This window comes from Denticeps clupeoides, chromosome 1 (assembly GCF_900700375.1).
Source record: "Denticeps clupeoides chromosome 1, fDenClu1.1, whole genome shotgun sequence".
Taxonomy (NCBI): Eukaryota; Metazoa; Chordata; class Actinopteri; order Clupeiformes; family Denticipitidae; genus Denticeps; species Denticeps clupeoides.
The window spans coordinates 36,466,117-36,487,772 of NC_041707.1; the positions used below are offsets into that span (position 1 = coordinate 36,466,117).

Sequence of the window (21,656 nt, forward strand, 5' to 3'; positions counted from 1 at the left end):
TGTATTTACTGAAGTTAGCCATGAAGAGTCTGCTCTTGACACACATCTCACTCATTAACACATATGTTAATTCAGAATATATTTTTTAGACTAAGACTATGACTTTTTTTTAGAATATGATGGACATGTCTGCTTTCTTGTGAAATACTGCCCCCTGTTTGTTGGACTATGAATTTGCTCAAACTTACACATTTCACCTTTAACATAGTTTTAAAATATTCTGAGTAGTTAATATTTGGTTAACCACAATGGCTGTATCCCGAGGGTAGGTAGGTCGTTGTTCTGCCAGGAAGTTTCCACAGCATTAAAAGCTATGACTTTTTATCTGTAGTAGGTTCCCCAGAACCGGACACTCTGAAAGCTAGAACGGGTGGGGCAAGTTTACCTTTCCAAGCCATGGACTCATGCGAGCCAACACCTGAAGTGGACAAAGGAGGTTCCGAGAATTATTTTATTTGTATTTGCTCATGGGGTGGAGGGATTTTCTTTGCTGTTGTTGTTGCTGTTAGCCTGGTGACTGCCCTTCTTTTTTTAGTGGCGTTCCTGCATCCTGGTTCTTTCATTCATCGTTCAGCTGGGACTAAGCCACCCATTTCAGCACTGCTGATGTGAAAGGGGTCTACTTAATGTCAATGTTCTTAGTGCCCTGCATTACTGCATTGAGAACATTAGGGTGTGTGGCCTGCATTAAGAACATGATCATGAAAATTTACTATTTACAATAATTAGGCACCGCGTGACCTCAGAAAATACACATAAACGGACACCCACACAACTCCAGCACAGGAGTGATGAAGTGATGAATGTTGCGACTATGCAGTGCGAAACACTGCAGCACAGCACACGGTGTGTCCTCTGTTTTTAACCTTTACCCTTGGTGAGCAGCCATGACAGGCTCCCGGGCAGCAGTGTGTGGGGATGGGGCACCTCAGTGGCACCTTGGCGGGATTCGATCCGGCAACATTCCGATTACGGGGCCGCTTACTTACTAGGCCACCACTGCCCTATCCTACAGTATACAAAATACACACAGTATATATTATAACCACACAATTGTATCACATAGCGATGTATGCAGATTCAACTTCATCTTATACTAAAATATTTGTTTTATTATAATATGATAATGTTTTAAAGAATGTCATAAAGAAACGTGTATAACATGTATAAACACACGTCTGTGATGCTGCTCATTTGAATTTACGTTGGACATAGTGCATCCTGTTCATTATGGAAAAACTCTGCAGCTGGAACTGCCAGCAGGAGCGGATTTTCATACAGGAAAAAAAATAAAGCCCCGGCCGTGAGGACAAACTTGACCGAACAGCATGTGAACATGCCATAAAGCGCGTTATTCTACAAAAATGAGAAGAATCAGAAATACTACAAGCGAGGCGAGTGAACCATTCTTATTAATGTCTGTGAGGATTCTCTGTCATCCAGGTGAATTTGTCTGAAAATTTGAGTCATGGCAACTGTACTTTCTTTCTTTAATATACATAGTCATATTAATGTTCATGTAAATAGGTCCTGAGTATATTCACAGTAATAAATCTGCCAATGCAATCATATAAAATAATAAAATCTGCTAAAATCTGCCAATGCAATCAGGGAGTCAATAAAAAATACTGCCACATACACCCCGGTGTGAGTAGACCAGGATACAAACAGCATCTGCTGCTTTAGAATTTCCAAAAAGATCCTGACATATTAACAACATGTTGTTGTTTTTTATTATTGAAATGGAGAAAGAAATGATGACATTACAGTGTAATTAATTTTACTTAAAATGTACATTATATTCATGTCGCTGCAAAAAAAAATTAAAATAAAGATTACACTTATAATCAGTAGATAAGGGGACAGTGTCCCCCTAGAGACACGTTATGTGGAGTGGAGTTTGAAACTCTGACTTTGTGGCTTTGTGATCCTCTGGTGCAAAATTATTATTTTATTATTATTATTATTATTTTTTTGGATTTGGATTGCAGCCTGTAAAATCCGGGGTGAGGGGGATCCCCTGACCCCCTCGTCACATGTTCCGGCATCGGAGGCGCGGAGTCACGGAGTCACGGGAGGGGAGGTTCTTCCTCCTCCTCCTCCTCCCCTTCCTCCTCCCCTACTTACTCCCGCAGCACAGAAGCGACCCAGAGCGCGATGACGACGCGTCTGCCCGCGTCCGGCTGACGGCTGGGGAAACTCTCTCTGGCCCGCCGGGAAGGAGAAGCCACAGGCGGCCACACCTTCAGCAGTGGAGCAGGTACCTGCAACCTTCCTGGTAGTTTTATTCCACATATATTTATGCGTTATTACAGGTTTCACAGACTGATGTAGATGTTTTCTGGTGTAGAGTAGGAACTTTTGGAAGGTGTGTTGGTTGATGTAGATGTTTTCTGATGTAGAGTAGGAACTTTTGGAAGGTGTGTTGGTTGATGTAGATGTTTTCTGATGTAGAGTAGGAACTTTTGGAAGGTGTGTTGGTTGATGTAGATGTTTTCTGATGTAGAGTAGGAACTTTTGGAAGGTGTGTTGGTTGATGTAGATGTTTTCTGGTTTAGAGTAGGAACTTTCGGAAAGTGTGTTGGTTGATGTAGATGTTTTTTGATGTAGAGTAGGAACTTTTGGAAGATGTGTTGGTTGATGTAGATGCTTTATGACGGAGTAGGAACTTTTGGAAGGTGTGTTGGTGGATGTAGATGTTTTCTGATGTAGAGTAGGAACTTTTGGAAGGAGTGTTGGTTGATGTAGAGTAGGAACTTTTGGAAAAGTGAAGTGATTGTCACATGTGATACACAGCAGTACAGCACACAGTGCACACAGTGAAATTTGTCCTCAGCATTTAACCGATCACCCTTGGTGAGCAGTGGGCAGCCATGACAGGCGCCCGGGGAGCAGTGCTCAGTGGCACCTTGGCAGATCAGGATTCAAACCGGCAACCTTCTGATTACGTGGCCGCTTCCTAACCGCTAGGCCACCACTGCCCATGCCGCAACCAAGGTGTGTTGGTTGATGTAGATGTTTTCTAATGTAGAGTAGTAACTTTTGGAAGGTTTCGGTTGATGTAAATGTTTTCTGATGTAGAGTAGGAACTTTTGGAGTGTGTGTTGGTTGATGCACCTGCTTGCTGGCTTTGGGTTCATGGAGCCAGCGTAGCTGATAAGGTTAATAAGTGATGGATTAACATCACACGCCAAAGTTTGGGTTTGTTTATCTTTCGTCAGGAGAATAACAGCACATGTGGCCTGACTCTGACGGTAAAAGCTCTCCCTTGGGTTACTTCATAGTAAACTTGGCCCTTGTTTACTGTTGGGTGGCCCTGGCATGTTTGCTGAAAGTGCGGCATGCAGGTACCGTGAGGTCATGCCGCTGCGTTGTTTTGTATAAACGCAAAGTTTGACAGCGCTGAAGTTTCCTTTCCAGGGGGAGCTCGCTTCCGGCTTTGGTAAGAACGGACCCTACGGGCCTTCAACAAGGGCGACACTAGACTGAGCTGGGAGTCCAGACGGCTGATGCCATCCGTTTACCATGTGGCTCAGTCCACGTTAGTCAGTGGTGTTTAACTCGGCCCACTGAGGGCCATGTAGGTTTGCAGGCGATTGCGGGTTTTGTTACAGCCTGCCGGCTCAGACTGTAACTGTATATCAGCAGAAATGGAGTGTGTCATTCACAAGTCATGCATCATAAGGTTAGGTTGGGCCTTACGCTCTACCTAGTGAACGTGCGTCCTACCATGACGGCCACCATACTCTCTTGGACTGGGATGGGTGTTCAGATGGTGTTCAGTCTACATCCTTAGTGCTAGAGCCAAACGTTTAAAGGTCCCCTGACAGAAATTATTTATTGCTTTTATATAAGTCTTAGTGGTCCCCTAATACTGTAACTGAAGTGTCTTTCCGAAATTCAGTCGCTTTGATCCAGAGATTTGTCTGTAGCTTTAAATGCTAAAGAGGAGGAGAGAGGTGGGATGAGTAGAGCGACCTATAGAAGTCATCAACACCATTCACCAGACAGACAGGAAGCCGTGTCAGCGTTTTTCTAGAAATAAATTAAATTATATTAACCCACTGGTTCTTCAGACTGAATTAAAAATAGTAGTCACCGAGTAACTGCAATGCTTTGCACATTTGGAAGATAATGTGTTAGGGGATGGGTGTGAAATTCTCTGGGTGAAATAAGCATGAGAAAGGGGAGGTAACCTTTCCCATTATGAGGATATAAGGGGACAAATTCCAGATCCAGCTGCCACTCTGAACGGCAAAGCAGAACGGCCAAAGCTATCTTTATACATATCGCCATTTCTAGCCCTTGCTAGAGTTCAGCCACTGAATGTTCTCACAAAATGACATTTGGGTAATCGTTGTTAAGTCAAGTTTCGTGAAAAAATGCAAGTGCAAACCTAAACAGCTTATTTGGTAGCGTTTTGGTAGATTTGGACTATTAAATACCGTAAAATAATAGGTCACAAATAATTGTAGGAGAAGGTTGGCAAAACCTCTCAGGAGAACATCATATGGCATCTTGGGGTATGCAGATCTGAAAAAAACGTTAATCTGGTCACAATTCAACAACTGAAATTATAATTTTTTTTTAATTACACTTAGGTCATTTGTGTAAAATAGATTCGTAAACGTAATTAACTTTAGTGTATAATAAACTAAACTATTAACCAAAATCGCACAGTAGCTAGTTGTGTGTCACTTATTACTTAAGTTGCTAGTGATTAAGTTGCTAGTGATTAAGTTGCGTGTCGGCTTAATGTAATGGTCAGAATCCCACAAGAGTGAATAAAATGCTTTTATTGTTTGCATGTTAAGGCTGTACTTAAACCTTTATTTGAATGCAATTTTATTTGAACTGATCAACTGAAAACGTAAAAGAATCTTCATTCAGGTGAGTTTTGCTGGGATCCTGCTGCTCATGTTTTGGACAGTGTGTCTCTCTCTGGCAGCCCTATCATTTTTTTCACTCCTGTTTGAATGTATTTGCATCCCCATAAGCGTGGTAAGGCTGGCCATTAAGGGCTTTTTCTCTCCGCCGCACTCGTTCTGCTTCTGCCTGTTGGTTTTGCATGGGGTGCCCGACTGGTGGCTTTTCAAAGCACACAAACAGCCTGGAGGTCCCAGCTCCCTCGTCGATAATCCCATGGTAGCCGAAAATTAGTGTTTGTTGTGTCAACTGCGTGCCTTTCGTATGATGATTACACATCGCTGAAGTCTAGTCCAGGCAACATGGCTCCTTTAGGGATGGAAGATCTGATTCCAAGTTGACGAGATGTACATCTGCATCCGATCCATTGTTTCCTGTAATAAATGTAGTGATGGAAATGATTGCCTTGATTGTTGTCTTTGTGTTGCGTGCCTGGTTGGCCATTAAGCCATTAAGCCAACCAGGCACCTCGGGAGAGAGCGCTCTGTGTACGTGCATCGTCATGACAGGTCGCCCATGGCAACGAGCACCACGGCAACGCACCTGGCCTTACCTGCCTTAGTCAAATCAACAGGATCCTCAAATGCAACGTCATTGTGTGTGTTTGCCGTTCAGGCGAATGTGTGTACTTTTCTCACATGTTGACACAATGCAACAAGGAAGGAAAAAACTCTGCTTTTAAAAGGAATTAAAATACACTTATGACAGAATGGTTTGAAACATTTCTTCAATGTTTAACATCAAACAAGGGGCTTGTAGGGGCTGAGGGATTAAGTTAAAAGGAAAGGTTCAGGCAAAGTTCACAAATGACAAGCTATCAACCGTCCGAATGATAAGAAAGGGCTGTGGTGTTTGGACGTGAATACATGGCCACTTGTGACTTTTTATTTGGCAAGTGGTGTAATGTCTTGATAAGACGCTGGTATTTGCATTTATATATGAACATAGGGTCAAGTTTCCCTTCTCAGGAATGCAAATGAGGGGTTCACACCCTCATTTAGCTGGTTACTCGGCTATTACTTCTCCGCTATTATCACACAGTTCTTGATAATGCAGAAAGGTCAATTTGGTCAATTTACCAGAGGAACGACAGAGTGAAAGTGAGGGAAGAACGGGAAATAAGGGTGGCTATGTGGTGGAACAGGGGATGTTATTCTCAGCACTTTGGCAACCAAGTATGTTTGTGGCATGACGTGTATAAAGATAGGGCACAAATCACGCCACGCAGCATTTTCTTTTCGAATACAAGAAAATATAGGGGTGGCAGTGTGGCCGAGAGACACTGAAAATCTGTGAGAGAGAGAGAGAGACCAGGAGAAAGAGAATGTCTCATCTGACCAGTTCGCCCACTTCTTAGCACACCCTCACCTACAGGAAATGCTTGTGATATGCTTCTCAGTATTCTGGTAAATGCTGACTTTTCAGGTATTATGTTTTTATATTTCAAACCATCTACTGTATGGTGTAGCTACTTTAAGTTTTTAGAAATAGATTTTTATTTCACTTCATAAAATGGTAACTGATGACAAATGAGTCAAAATAAGTGGTTGGAGGTATATCAGTAAAGTATAAAGATTTACAATGGCAATTAAATCCTTACATAGGGTTTTATGTACATTGTCTAATTATTGTTGTTCTCACAAACCCCGCCTAAGATGGGAAATAGCCTAGCATATTTTACTATTTTTTTGTAATTCATATTATTGAATTTTATCATACCTATTGTACCATTAGCCATATTCTTTTGGTCTGAAAGTATTTTAATTCAACATTCTAAATTCTAATTTCTTGGGGGGAAGTTAAATTCCCCTTTTTTAAATATTTTTTAATCGCCATTTTGTGTTTAACCCATTTCAAGAGAGGACGGATAATGCGGATCTTTTTATTGTCACTAGACCCCATACAGGTGCACCAGTAGGGAAAGACATGGTATATGTTGAGGCTGACACAAGCGCTCAATCATCTCAGTGTGTCTTTGTACCTGTAAAGATGTGATGGGTTGATAATATGTCGCATATCTCTGTGGTGCCGTGAAAAGGCAGGACGTGTAGGCGAAAGACATGCTTTGTGTACGTGTCTTGGTGTTTTGTCAAATCCTATGTATCTCTTTGTCATTTCACAGAAGCATGTTTTGAGGAAGATAGCACAGAGAAGAGCCATTTCTTGGCATCTGGTTGGTTGAGGTGCCCTGGGTTCAATTTGAAAATACCGCTCTGTTACTCCCGGTTGATTATTTCTATTTTTTTTCCACACCACATCATAGGACACCACCTCATGCCTCCACCTGAGCAATGGGTTTTTCTTTAAATTGAAAAGAACTGGCAGCCGAATGGGTTGCTGCTTTCAATACGACTTTCTGAGCAATTATCCAGCAATCCAACTTTTATCGCGCTCTCATTTCCACCCCCCACCCCCTTCCCCGTCTCAACGATCCCATTTCAACTTTGTTGTAAAAATTGAAAACCACTGGCACCGTTCTGCTAAGAAGCCGCTAGATGCATTATTCCCCCGTTTAAGCACCTGCTTTTAATACGCCTCTAATCTTATCTGTCACGGAACAACAGAGTGCCGTACAGTCAAATGGGTTCAAAGGCTGTAAAATGGTGCTGCTTCAGACGCTGGCAGTGCCAGTTTATGACTAATGTCCCATCCTGGGCACAGTGATCAGGATCTAAAATACAGGTCACACAGGCAGGAGTTTAACCTCTAGAGCTGGAGTACAATCTATCATTGAGCCGGCACTGCCCACCAGCTCAAGAAACGGCTTATAACTCACTGTACCTAGGCCGGACGATGTCCAGATGCATTATGGGGCGTCTGGAGTACAAGCACTGAGGAACCACTCTGTGACAAACCGCGAGTCCCACCATCTGCTGATTAGATGCGAGCCCTCACGCTGTTCTTATTTTGGCCCGAGATTCCCCGCAGCCCAGGAGTGAGAAACCACATGCATTTTTAATAGGGCCGGAGTCAGGTGTGTCTCCACCCAGCTAGACAGCTCTGGGCTTCTGTGGCCGGACATCTGGTGCTCTGGTGAACTTGTGGACCCTGGCCTAGTGTCCAGATTAGCCTGTGAGAGCAGCTGCTGGATGTCACTTGTTTTTTTCTCTTGACACCAGTTAGTTATTTGTAAAAATGAATGCAAGTAGCCAGCACTTAGAATCTAAATGTGCACTTATAATATATACGTGCTGTTAACCACACCCTTGCATCATGGCTGCAATGTGGATTGTGCAGTCATTCGACGTGTCCGACGTTCATGTCTGCAAAATACGAGTCCGAAATATGCAGTGTGAACATGATGCAGTATGAACTTGTCACACAAGGGAACAAGCTCGGACCCAAGTGCGAAAAATCAATCAACAAATCAATCCTTAGTTATATGGCACTTTTTACAATGTACACGATCACAAAACGCCTGGTGACTATGGGGTCAGCAGAGGGCCATGCAGACGGCAATGTCACGTGATCGCTCCGAACCAGGAAACTCCCCAGGCAGGAGTTACCATCCACTCCACTGTGAAGGATAGAGAAAAGCCGCACTAACTACTACAGCGTTAATAATGGTGAGAGGAGTGTTGTTAAAGGCTAGACTGTATAATTTAAATACTGATACCGTGTCTGAACCCTGTGCATTCCTTGGAAGATTGTTCCAAAGATTTGGGGCTCTATAAGCAAATGCTCTGTGTCCAGCTGTGACTTTGTGGGGAGGACAGCCAGTGAGCTTTCTCACAGAGAATGAAGAGAGCGTGGTTGGTTATGAGGGACTATTAAACAGGAGCAAGACCATACAAAGCTTTCTAGGTGATAAGCATAATCTTGAAGTCAATACAGAGTATAACTGGAAGCCAGTGGAAAGAAGACAATACAGGAGTAATATGATCATACCTTCTAGTGTGTGTAAGAACACTGGCTACAGATGAGCTGTTTTTGGATGAGCTGAAGTTTATTCAATGAAGCAGCAGAGCAACCAGAAAACAGAGAATTACAGTAATCTAGTCTAGATGTTATGAATGCGAGAACTAATTAGAAACTTCCTAACTCTTGCAATGTTTCTTAGGTGGCAGTCCTGGAAGTATTTAGAAGGTCACACGCAAATTCTTTATAGATGTAGTAGGACCAACTGAAACAAACAGCACACTCCAATTTATACTCTGTCAATCCATGTCTTGCCCCTTTGGGACCAATCACCAACACTTCAGTCTTATGTGGTGCATGAGGAAACTGCGGTTCAGCCAGTCTCTGTTGTCCTTCAGACAATTTTCTAGTTTAGAGAGGTAGTGAACTTGGTGTAATCTACATAGAAATAAGAATGTACCCCATGTCTACAGATTAATTGACTGAGTGGCAGCATGTACAATGAAAATAACAAAGGGCCCAGTACTGAACCCTGTGGAACCCTGAATTTCACTCTGGTATTGCAGTTGTTGGCTCTATGGAATTATCATTAGCTGTGTTAGTCTATCAAAGATGTCAAATTAGAATTGAGGATTGTTCTATCAAAGATAGCAGGTGAACAGCTTTAGCAGAGGAAAGAGCTTTTCGATATTTGGGCAGACTGTATTTCCAGGCTAGTGTTACTTTGGGTTTAGGAATAGAAATAAAAGTGATTTTTAAGGAATAATCTAACTTGTCAACAAGAACATTTAAGTCACCAACTACGATCATCTTAGTTGTTGTCCACCACAATTTTGGAGTAGAAATTTGCTGAAGAATTTACAAACACGATTAGATTTCCTTAATATAGATTTTCTAGTGCGGGGAACAGACACAGTCTCAAAAAAGTGGAAGTGACTGGGTGGGCTTACTAGGTGTCCAGCAGGCAGTTGGATAACTGCTGCCTGGACTGTGTTCTTGGGTGCCAATATGGAGTAAAATGTGTAGGTCAGATTACTAGAAATGAGAGCAGCACTTCCAGAACTTCCAATTATTAACAAACTCATTATTATTTTGTGGACACCATCCAACTTTTCAGTGATTTCATCGCCATGTCAGTTTGGGATGGGACCAGAGCAGATTACAAACCTCTATATCTTTTAGCAAGCTCACAGACCTCTTGAATATTATTTTTGGTCATTTCAGATTGACACATTGAAACAACAACAACATCATTTATTTCTTATATAGCCCAAAATCACATACAGTATATCTCAATGGGCTTTGACCGGCTCTACAGTTGACACCCCCCACACTTGACCCTTCTGCACACAAGGTAAAACTCCACACAAAAAAAAACTCTAGGAGAGAGAAAAAAAGAAAGGAAGAAACGTTGGGAAGGAGTGATACAGAGAGGGACCCCCTTCCAGGGTAGAGTGAGCCTGCAAATGGTGTCAGTGCAGGGTTGGATATGATATAAAGTCCTATGGTTGTAGGGTTGGAGAAGTCCAGGATGTAGTCAGTGCCATGGTCTAGATTACATGTCCATAATGATGTTACTGGTCCATTTGAAGATCCCTATAGCTGTAGTTGTAACGGTGGTGGTGGCTGTGGTGACCCTCGGGTTTGTTTCATGGTATGTCCTTGTTAAGCAGTTGTCAGGAACCAGGATTTATTTGCTGGTCTCTTCACTGGGGTCTGCCAGTAGTCTGGGCGCTTGATTCCATGTCTCGGAGAAAAACAAACAGAAGCAGCGGCAGACGGTTGCACTGTACGACCGATACTGAAATATGTGGTTATAGTGGTATATTGGTGCTACAGTGGCCCTGAACCCTAACTAGGACAGCCTAACTAGGGTGAATTTAACTTTGTCTGTGTCTCTGTGATAAACTGGATAAACTTTGTGTGTGACTCTGTGATAAACTGGACTTTATAATTGACACTGCGTCAAAGTGAAGTGAAATGAGGGTCTAAGACTTTAACAAAAAGCCAGAGAAAACAGAAAAAATGTGACATCAGCAAACACAATGGCAAGCCAATTCTCAAATTGCAGAAAAATAGAAAATAGAAGTTTTACAAACAGTAGGTTAAAGGGTTAGTGACCCCTTTTAGGCTCAGCAAGACTATAACAACTTCAGTTTCACCATTACCACAAGTCACTATAGAGGCACGAGGAGTCCTTTTATGCAGGAAATCTGGGGTGGTGCAAGAGGATGGGATGTTTTTTTTCACACTATTATTGTATACTCATCACTTACTAGTCCTCCATACTGTTATTAGTATCAGTGCATTCCTTGTAATGCCACCTCTTAGCCACACTGACCATGACCTGGCCTTCATGTGCCGAAAGCTTTGCTAAATGTTTGCTTTACCTTCATGTGAGGTGACATGGCAGTTCCCTGCAGCTCCTGTAACTTCCTCTTACCGTTCTTCTGGTAATGTGACCATTGCACTGCATGCAGGAACTTGGAGAGGAGAGAGAGGAATGCGTGAGTTAGTGGTGGTAGCCATTTCAAAAAAAGGCACTGACTTCCAAAGTCACAACACTGAAAATGCACGAGATTAAGAAATTAAAATGTCCTTAAGCGCGGCATGCTTCTCCGGTAATTGTCCGTCTTCGCGGATTGCAGGTGTTTGCTGTTGCCTATGCCCGCTGGGTGCTAATTGTCTGATTTAAATCAATAGCTTAATCACCGGTGCGTTTGTCGGGCATTCATCTGCGGGAATAAAAAACTATTAGGCCAGGGCTATCATATTACCATATGCCAAACACAGGCATGCAAAAACATCAATGATAAATAAGGCAGTTCCATAAGCGCCATGTTTGATGTAACCAGTTTGGCTGGTTTTACAAACAGGGGCATGCCCATGTACCCCAAGTATATACACGGCAGCCGCTCGCTCAGTATTGAATCTGATTCCCCTTTTCATTCAGATTCTGCGCCAGCTTCCACATCAGCAGGTGCTTCTCCCTTGATCCTGACTTGAGTTACCTACAAAGCTGCTGCATGATTCCTGCACTGATGAACAAACAGCCCGAGGGTGAACCGAACTGAGGGGCTTGGAGGTGTAAACCCAGTGCTGTCCTGTAATGACTGGCCAATGTGCTTGCAAAGGCATCGGTGCTGAGGAGCACAATGAAAAATCCATAGGTCAGTGTCAGGAGTGAAAGACTGTAATGGGGAGCTTTGTTACTCTCTAGCTGCGTGTTGGTAGGCAATACAAGATCAGCGTATGACCTCACAGGTACTGACTCACAGAAAGCAGCAATGGTAACCCACCTTGCATACAAAACGTTAAAAAAAATCTTGTTTATCTGGGGGGTTTCAATGCTGTGAAATGTTGAGAGAAAAAAGTACACATTTTATACCAAGTATGTGAATGCCGTCGCACCACTGAACACTGTTAAGCAAGAAAATAGCAAATATTTGTTCATAAGCAAACCTTGTTCTCAAATGTTGAGTTTGAGGTTACAAAGATACTTATTAAATTTGTGAAGTCAGCATGCTGGCTGCTGTGCTCTATGTTTTATACTTTATGAATCTGCTGGTTCTTTTCAAATTACATAAACTTGAGAAACTTGAAATTAACAGATATGCATTTTTAATGGATTTTTTCAGTAGCTTTTTAGCCCTCTTCTGGAATTGAAAAAAATTATGTAATCAAACCGCAGCTAATCACATAGCATGTAACATACACATTACATACATAATTACATAAAACATCGTGATAAACAATTGTCTAAATGAACACAAGGGATTTTTTTTATCTGAAATGAATATCTTTTTCAAGCAAATTATAAAATAAATCAATTGTACCGAGACGCCAGTGCTAATGAAAGCAACAAGTTGTCTGTACCATCAGATATTGCCAGAATTGGACTTCAAACACATTTCTGTCTCTTCCTTCACATGCAAATCCCACTTAAGCAAAAGAGGTCACTGAAATAGGGCAATTCTGCACAGTGGGACCGTGTCTCTACCCCATCTCGACTACGACCAGCCTTACAAGCTGCTCAAATTTAAGCACATTACAAATCAAAGGAAATGCAATGAAAAACTCACTGTGGGTGAAAACATGGGGTGTAAAGCAGCCAATCAGAGCACAGATTTTTTTAACTGTGGGAAATCCACCAAATCATAGGGTTGTAAAAGGACATGAAAAATCAAATTTTAATTAAGTCTCATTCGATGCGTACCTATGTGTACAACACTGAATAAGTGAAACATTTTGGGTTTGAGCGTGTAGTTTTATGGCAAGAGGTCAGAATTAAACTCGGGAATTTGTGGTTGTCTAGCGTTGAACTCTAGATGGGTTTATGAATAAGCTAAATAGGTTATGTTAGGGAACAAGGTAAGCTATTCATTGTCCATTTCCAATTTTTTCATAATTGAGTTATACTGTTCATTTGTGGTGTTTTGTTGACCGTGCCCCTCGTCATGTTGTATAAAAGCTGTCCTTTTGGAAGTCCTCCGATCTTTTGGAGAATGTGACTCAGAAGAAAATGGCGGAAAATGAATATGTAAATGCTGCGTATTTGCACAAGACCAGATCATTTCCCTTTCACTCCATGACGGCGCTCCGGCGTTATCTGTAATTCGTGTCCAAGCCTCTCAGGGTCTGTCCCACTGTGCTTATTGCTGAGCAGAATCTGTGCAGCGTTGCGACACACAGGTCCTGTAATCCAGCTAATATTTAACGTGGCTTTGAGTAGCATTGCTGTGAAAAGTTTGAAAAAATTTCTAATGAATAGTAGATGGTTATCAGTGAAAATTGACAACCTTACACTCACTAGGGGCCACATGCCTTCTTAGACAAATGACAATGACAAAAAAAAAAAAAAAAAACATTGGAAGAGGAAAAGACACCTTGTCCTTCCTTAAACACATAAACAGACCCAGTCCAGTCACCCCATTAATAATTTACCGGGCGTTGGGAGAGAGAGGCGAAGGCCGGGGTTGAGTTAGCGGAGGCGCAGATCCAGCCGAACGACAAAGCGGGAGAATAAGAGCGGAAGAGAGCGAAAGCAGGGGGTCACCTCATCCCCTGCTCTTCAGAAAGTAATGATGGATTAACACATTGGAGCTTATCAGCAACCGGGGCTCCGAGGTATTCAGGGGGCACAAAAAAAAAATGAAAATTGAACAGGGAATCATACGTAATTCACAGAGTAAGGTCACCAGAACATTCCGCACGAGCCTGTTTGCTTAGATTAATTTCGGCCTTATAATGTCACGCCATATTTATTTAGTAGATGTTATTTGATGCGGCGCTCTGCTGAATGGTAGAGGTCACAGCGGCACTGGAAGAGATGTTTTGTTTTCCACAGCAGTAAAACTGATCCTCTCCGGCCCGGAGGCCATGATGTAACCCGGTCCTTCAGCCCTGTAGCAGGGTTAGCGCCAAGTTTTACACCCTGGGTGTGGCGCTAAAAGCCAAGTGCGCATCTAGGGTGACAGAGCACACGTCTTTCCACACCTCGTCTAACAGCCAACCCCACCCACCTCCGTTTTTCCTCTCCGCAGCTCCTGTACCCAGTTGGCCAGATGGGTTGCCGATGCTGCCGAATGATCAAAAGGTAAGAAGTGTGTTTAAAATTCACACTCACTTGCGGTGAGTGCATTCTTAGAACAGAATTACAATTACAGTGAGGGGAATGTAAGTTGTATCTTCTATGGGGGGAAGCTCATGTCAGGAGGGACAGGGCCGCACCCGTCAGGTGTGTCAGTTGGAGGGCTCGGTTATGTACACGCTGTGGAGCGCTGAGCTGGTGTGCTGGTATGACAACAGGTCCATGTGACAATACAATCCCTCCTGTCCATCCTTCGTCTTCTCTACTCACTCTGTTGCAGGACTTAAGTAAGTGTCATACGGACATTATGACCTTTCATATTATCAGTTTGGCCAAAGACAGTAATTATCCTGCATCACAAACAATTGGGGCAATGGTGGAATTGCTGACCCGCAGTTGGAATGCCGATCCACCAAGGTGCCACTGAGCAAGGCGCCATACCCACACACTGCTCCCCGGGCACCTGTCATGGCTGCCCACTGCTCACGTTTCGTTGTGCTGCAGTGTTTCACAATGACAGTCACTTCACTTTCACTTTGAATTGTAATGCATTATGGTAAGAATTTGTTGTTATCGTTATGCGTGTGTGTTTGTGTCTCACATGATGCATAACAAAGACTTCATTATCAGGATCTTTTTTTTTCCATGAGTGCTATTTTATTAAAAGTGAGAAATTCTGAACTGACTGTGAAGAACCTAATAAAATAAGAACCGCACATGAGTACCAATTAATAGATAAAATATAATATTTCTTAATTCTTGGGAGCTCTGTGTTCCTCCTTAGTCTCTTATAAGTTGTATTTATCGTGCCGTCATGTCAGAGTGGATACTGTGTAATCAGAAATGGAAGCATTAACGCGTCCCCTAACAGAAAGTAAACAGAGTCACTCGCCAGTTATCTCCTCTGGGCAAATTCCTCCTGTGCAAATTCCTCACGAGTTAAACATCAATATTTACCAGGGATTGAGTTGAATTGTCAACCAGCTAAAAAAAAAATATATAAATAAAAAAAAAACGAATAAAACCCAGATAATATTGTCGCTTATGCTGGGGTGTAGTTCAGGCTATGCAACACTATAGAGCCTTTTTGCAAAAATGATGAAAATTGTATATTTATATAATTTTATATATATGTATTAGACACAGTAATACAATATTATGTAAACAACAGTGTATGCTGTAACAAAGCAAGACAGCAGCAACATTTAATCTCAATTGATGGTCTTTAATGTGTTCAAAAGACAACAAAAATAATTTTGAAACAAAATTCCAACTTTTGATTAGCTGAAATAACCCATTGGTTATCAGACCATATGCAGTCTGGATGCAGTAGATCATTATCTTAAAACCCTGATTAATAATAAAACATATTCCAGTTAATAAAGTGCACTCTTTTTATTTCTTAATGATTGTTTTAATGTCATGTCCCTGGGACTGTGTCACAATAAATGCCTCAAAAACTATGTTTATACAGATTAAAAAAAAAAAAAAAAGTCTGTAGTCAGCAAATCACAATAACTGAAGGTGTTCTCACGCTTCATCTGTGAGAAGAGGTCTTCTAAGGACCTGTTGCTGAAGTACACACTCAAAGAACGGCAACAAGCACAAATGATGAAAACTGATGGGCAGATAGACACTTGACTGGCATCAGAGCCCTGACCTCCACATAAGAGATCAAACTACAGGAGTTTTTTAGTTGTTTAGGATGTACACTTTGTTCTCATGAGAATTATTTACTTGCAGAATATTTCACTTAATAATTCTTTTCCTGGATTCTACCGGAAAGTTAGCAGGCTGTTGGCCAGTTAGCTTTTATTTGGCAAATTCAGTCGAAGAAAATTCAGCCCAGAAACTGGAAGCTGAACATCTCGTTTCTCACTTCCTACTGGGGGACACAACTTCTGCATTGGGTCATTGTCCAACATGGCCTGTGTTCCATTTTCCATTTGCAGAATGGCACATTTGAGTTGACTGTGTTCCAACATATGCTTGTTAGCCATTGCCAGGTGAGAACGAATAATTATTCTCCAATTTGAAGACAGAAGTTTTACCGTACAGTGTTTACAACCCACTTGAAGACGCATCTGAAACAGCATGTAAATAGGATAATTTAACACTTTTTGGACTATTTTTGATCCTCGGGGCAGTCATCTTGGATTATGGTGTTGGGGGTAGTGGAGGATATCTAACCTTGAGTGTGGCTGTGAAATATATCTATTAAATATCATAGTTTGCTCAACCTTTTCACTGTCACTGTCCATTCACTTAATTGTATTTGAATAAATTACCATTTTCCATATGTAATGTAAATGATGAATGTAGTCATCATTTAGCCTTTTAGTTTAGCATTTTACCATTTCGCTTTTCTTCACTGGCTTTGGATACATTTTAGATTAGATTTTTACTGATGTCTTATATAACATACAGTACAGGCCAAAAGTTTGGACACACCTTCTCATTCAATGTGTTTTCTTTATTTTCATGACTATTTACATTGGTAGATTCTCACTGAAGGCATCGGAACTTACATTTACAGCATTTATCCCTGAGCAAGACATTTAAACCTAAATTGCTCCAGGGGGGGACTGTCCCTGTAACTACTGATTGTAAGTCACTCTGGATAAGGGCATCTGATAAATGCTGTAAATGTAGTAAATAATGCTGCATAACAAAAAAAAAAAAAAATAGTTTATAGCTAACCACAAAAGACACTTGGAGGTCATGTTTTGTTCCAACTCCATGGTTATTCTGCTTTGTTGTGGTTGCTGTCGTGTTTTCTTCGTTCCTTTTTTGTCTCCACTGAATAAAAGTCAAGAGGAAAGTACATGAAAGTGTGTGAGCGGTTGGGATCTGTGCTGTGCTGCTCTGTGAGAGTCGCTCTCCTGCAGGTATAAATGTGTGCTCAGCAGAAGGCTCTCGGTTGGAAGTGTCTGCCAGCCTAAAACGCTGGTGACCCCCACGCCCCGTGGTCACCTGACGGCTGCTGTGATCCCCCCAACCCGACCCTCTCCAGTTCCCGTCAGTCTCCTCCTGCTTCGTGTTGGGTTTCCAGCATTTTAAAAAAGTTGGCCTGTAGGGCAAAATAGAACGTTTTTCAGCATTCACTCTCATCCAAGACAGCACCTTGTAATTCGCTTCCAGAGTTCACTCTCAGCATGCTGGGGATTGATGCATTTGTCATGCATCATGCATACAGATCGATCACTGTATTAATACATTGATATTGTTGCTATGCGATTTAAAGATATAAATAATTACATAATATGTAATTAGACCTCAGCTAGATCTCAATTGTTAAGGATTATCAGTAAGTGCATGGCCATAAATGTGTAGGGAAAGCGATAATTTGCCTAGGGCCCCAAAGTTGAAAGATGGGGGTGCTTACACTTCATCCATTAATCTGCAGTAAGCCGCACATTATGTAATTTAATTGGAAAAAGATTAAGGTGCAGTGCACCAAGCATCGGCGTTGTGACAACTGACTGCACAAATTAACACCATCACACACGAAATACTGATATTGTATTGATCTCCTGCCAAATATTTCAATACATTTTTTCAACCAGGGCACATGGTCAAACCTTTCACAAAATAATATAGTATTTTTGCCTAATTGATCCGGTGCACAGTCATAATGCTTAGTTTGTCAAATAAATCCAATAATCTATTCACACCAACTATAATATAGATATATTTTTATGCTGCAAATAGCAAGGTCTGGAGGATGTAGGGTCCTCCATGTCCCTCCCATGTCTGTGTACAGTGTGTGCAAGAGTAAGAATTCAGGAGAAGGAGGCTTGTTAGATGCTGGGCCTCTCCCATGCAAAGCATGTCACTTATAAAACTTCATTTAAATTCAGTGCGAATTGATCGATGTTCAGCATGCCATATATTTGAGTATGTAAATAAATATTGTTTTTTCCTCTCTTCTCTCAGCTACATTTACGATCCCTCTGTTCCTGTGGACGTACATGGGCATAAGCAGGATGGGACCACCAGCTCGTTGTACCATCCGCACCATCATTCAGGTGATGCCGACCTCCTCCAGAAGAAGCAGGGCTTCACCAACCAGGCCTACGCCAGCAGCAGAGACTCCAGCGATGGGAACAGCAAGCTCCACATCGACAACAACCGCATCAACTCCCAGCATGGCGCTCAGCTCAAGAAAAACGCGGGAGGAGGTGGGGACTCGGGCGTATACATCCTCCATCCGAACGAGACCCCAACTCTGAAATGCGCTCCTTCCGCTCCCAGTTCCCCGCCCACGTGTCAGGTGTCCGATCTACTCACGACCAGTGCTCCCAGTGACAAGCCTCCAGATGGGACATACCTCCACACGGGGCCAGACGGGGTGGACTGCAGAGTCTCGGAGGACGAGGAGGAGAGTGGCGTGGGCAGCACTCCTGAGTATCTTGGGGACACGGGGGACGAGGAGAGCGTCCTCTCCGGGGACATCCACACAAGCTCCACCAGCCTGTCGTCAGGAGAGACCAGGCCAGCAGGGCTGGAGGATCCCAGGGTGATGGACAAGCGTGTGACAAAAAGGAAGGAGGAAGAGGATGGTGAGGACTGCCAGAGCATCACAGACTCCATGGTTGCCGAGGCTCTGGCCGCCCTGGAAGCGGCCACCGCTGGGGAGGAGTACGAGTGACGGCTCCATCATCCAGTAGGAGAAGGATTCCCGCAACAGAACCATTAATGACATTCACGCAGCTCCAGGACATCTGGAACAATGCAGATATATTAAACAGTTTACAAAAAAACGTTCATTGGAGGAAAAAAAACTTTTTTTTTTTCTTTACTGAGGTCAAAGTTCAATTTCTTTTTTTTATTCCAAGTGCAGAGACTATGTGGAGGAAGAGAGATTGCATGGGTTGCATGTCTGTTCTTTGCGCCTTAAAAAAATGTCAATGCCTGTTTGGTTCTGTTGTAAAGGAAGTTGCAGGAAGTCGGGGACCTGATGAGGCCCCAACAGGAATAACCCGGAACCCTTGTTCTGTCTCATTCTTCCGTACTGTGAACGTCTTTTGGACACCTAGTCTATTTTTCAGGGAGAAACACAAACACATTATTCATAAAAACACACAAAGCTTGTCCTAAAGAGTTTTTTTTTGTAGGATTGCCACATTTGATTTGTAACCTTGTTTAAAATGTTATTTATAGCTCTTTTGGCCTTGTCATTACTGCATCCCTCCACGGCAGCCTCTGGAGGTCTCGATGACGGTGACACGACTTAAACCTGGCACACAATGGTGGTTATTGACTGGTGGGGTTATTTTTTTTTGTCTGGCCTGTGACATTAGATCATTAGAAATAGCCAGACTAATTGAGGCCAAACGAGACTCGTCCGGGATGCGCTCCAGCTGAGGCTCCACGGGCCCTGGCGCACCCGGAAATTAACACTGCACTGAAGGCTCTGTCCCCGGATGCTGCATCTGGATAAGAGGAAGATCCTAAATGGCCAGGCAGGTAAACGGGACCAAATAGCCTTTCATCTCTGAGAGAATTGTCCGAGACAAATTGCATTTCATCGACTTCATGGAATATGTTTCTCTGTTTGCACATCCAAATAGGATCCGATAACGACCACAGCCCGAGTGTTTATGCCAGGCAGAAATCCCAAATGTTTATTGATATTTGTATGAAGATCCAGATGAATGTATTAATGTAAGGTAGGAGTTCATGCCTTCTATGCCATTCAAGGGCTAACACTGAATTTCAGAGAAGTGGTTACAGCCTCACAACTTTTAAAGACATACCATTCAGCAGAATACAATCAAACATAATTATAAAAGGGGGCAGTGGTGGCCCAGCGGTTAAGGAAGCGGCCCCGTAATCAGAAGGTTGCCAGTTCGAATCCCGATCCGCCAAGGTGCCACTGAGCAAAGCACAGTACCGACACACTGCTGCCCACTGCTCAACAAGGGTGATGCTTAAAAGCAGAGGACACATTTCATTGTGTCACGGTGTGCTGTGCTGCGGTGTATCACAATGACAATCACTTCCTAACATTACACATTTGAATTTTGGAAATTTTCTTAAATAATCAAAATTCTTTTGTATAAATAAAATACTGTATATTTTTGTATATTAAAAATATATATATATTTTAGTGATAGTCTCCCTCCTTCTATGTATTTCACAGATTTAAATATATTTTCAATATAAATGTCCCAACCAACCAGTGGATAAAAATAATCACAGAAATAATATATGGGTTACAATATAGTTATTATATTAGGCTCAGTGGTATGCCTTATGACAATGTGCTGATCCTTGTTCTTTTTGTGTGGCTGTAAGCACTTTTAGGAGAATTGCCCTGGCTTTTTTTTTTTCTCCTGTTAAGGTTATTGTCTCACTGAAGGTTGATGGGAAGGTTTTTCTAATGAAACAGTAATGAAAGATTCCTTTTGTTGGCCAAAATCATTGTTTCTTATGCATCCAGCCAATGAACATGCTCTGATATTTCCTGTCATGTGTTATGATTCAGAAAACAATGCAATGTATATAAAAATATTTTATAATCAAGATGGTTGTGAACATATAGATGATCTGTTTTTGACTGGGCAATACTGTAATTTCACAGGCTTTTCGAGTGAAGGTCCTGCAGAGGAGAAGGAGGCTGTGTTGTGTCATGCACACTGGAAAATAAATACAATATTTGATTTCAGACAGAATGTGACTGTCACATGATCTGCGGTGTGGAAAGTCAATGTCCCAGACAAGAAAAAAAAAAAAAAAAATCCAGTAGCACAAAAAGAGGTCCTCACCCACTTCACAAACACGCGTACACGTTTGGCAGTGATCCCATGATGCACTGCATGCCTTTTGTTGGTGTTCATCTACAGTCAAACAAAAACCAGCTTGTTCCAGGTGTGTGTGCTTAGATGTTCGCGCACATGCAGCTACAGTCAGAACATTTTCTTGGTGATTCGCTATCTAACTGTATACATTTGTGGAACCCAAACTCTTTAATTGTGTAATGTAAGCGATTATGGGATTATGTAAATTATCTGGATAGACTTGGTATCGCCCCATTGTGGTCTCCAAAAGGTATGGTTGCGGACTACATGAAATGGAATTGTACCATTCCAATTATTAAAACAATATATAATTTATAGAGTATATGTATAATTTATAGAGTATATGTCTTGTATTATTTAAGAAGTGAAGTGATTGTCATTGTGAAGCACAGCAAGCACACGGTGACACAGCGAAATGTGTCCTCTGCATTTAACCAGGGGGGACGGTGCTCTGCTCAGTGGCACCTTGGTGGCTCAGG

The 21,656-nt window shown here is 42.1% G+C and overlaps 1 protein-coding gene across 1 annotated transcript; it reads left to right on the forward strand.

Moving 5' to 3' along the window:
* The first annotated feature begins 1,996 nt into the window (after positions 1-1,996).
* LOC114801693 (uncharacterized) lies at positions 1,997-21,046 on the forward strand. Its single transcript, XM_028999906.1, has 3 exons — positions 1,997-2,260; positions 14,328-14,380; positions 18,311-21,046. The coding sequence occupies exons 2-3, from the start codon at positions 14,349-14,351 to the stop codon at positions 19,023-19,025; spliced, it is 747 nt and encodes a 248-aa protein (XP_028855739.1). The 5' UTR covers positions 1,997-2,260; positions 14,328-14,348; the 3' UTR covers positions 19,026-21,046.
* Positions 21,047-21,656: the final 610 nt, after the last annotated feature.

What these genes read in the sequence shown, in the direction of transcription:
- LOC114801693 (XM_028999906.1), top strand. Translation starts at nt 14,349, where the DNA reads ATGGGTTGCCGATGCTGCCGAATGATCAAAAG. An exon ending in TGCTGCCGAATGATCAAAAG is followed by an intron (nt 14,381 to 18,310) that starts GTAAGAAGTGTG and finishes CTCTTCTCTCAG; the next exon opens with CTACATTTACGATCCCTCTG.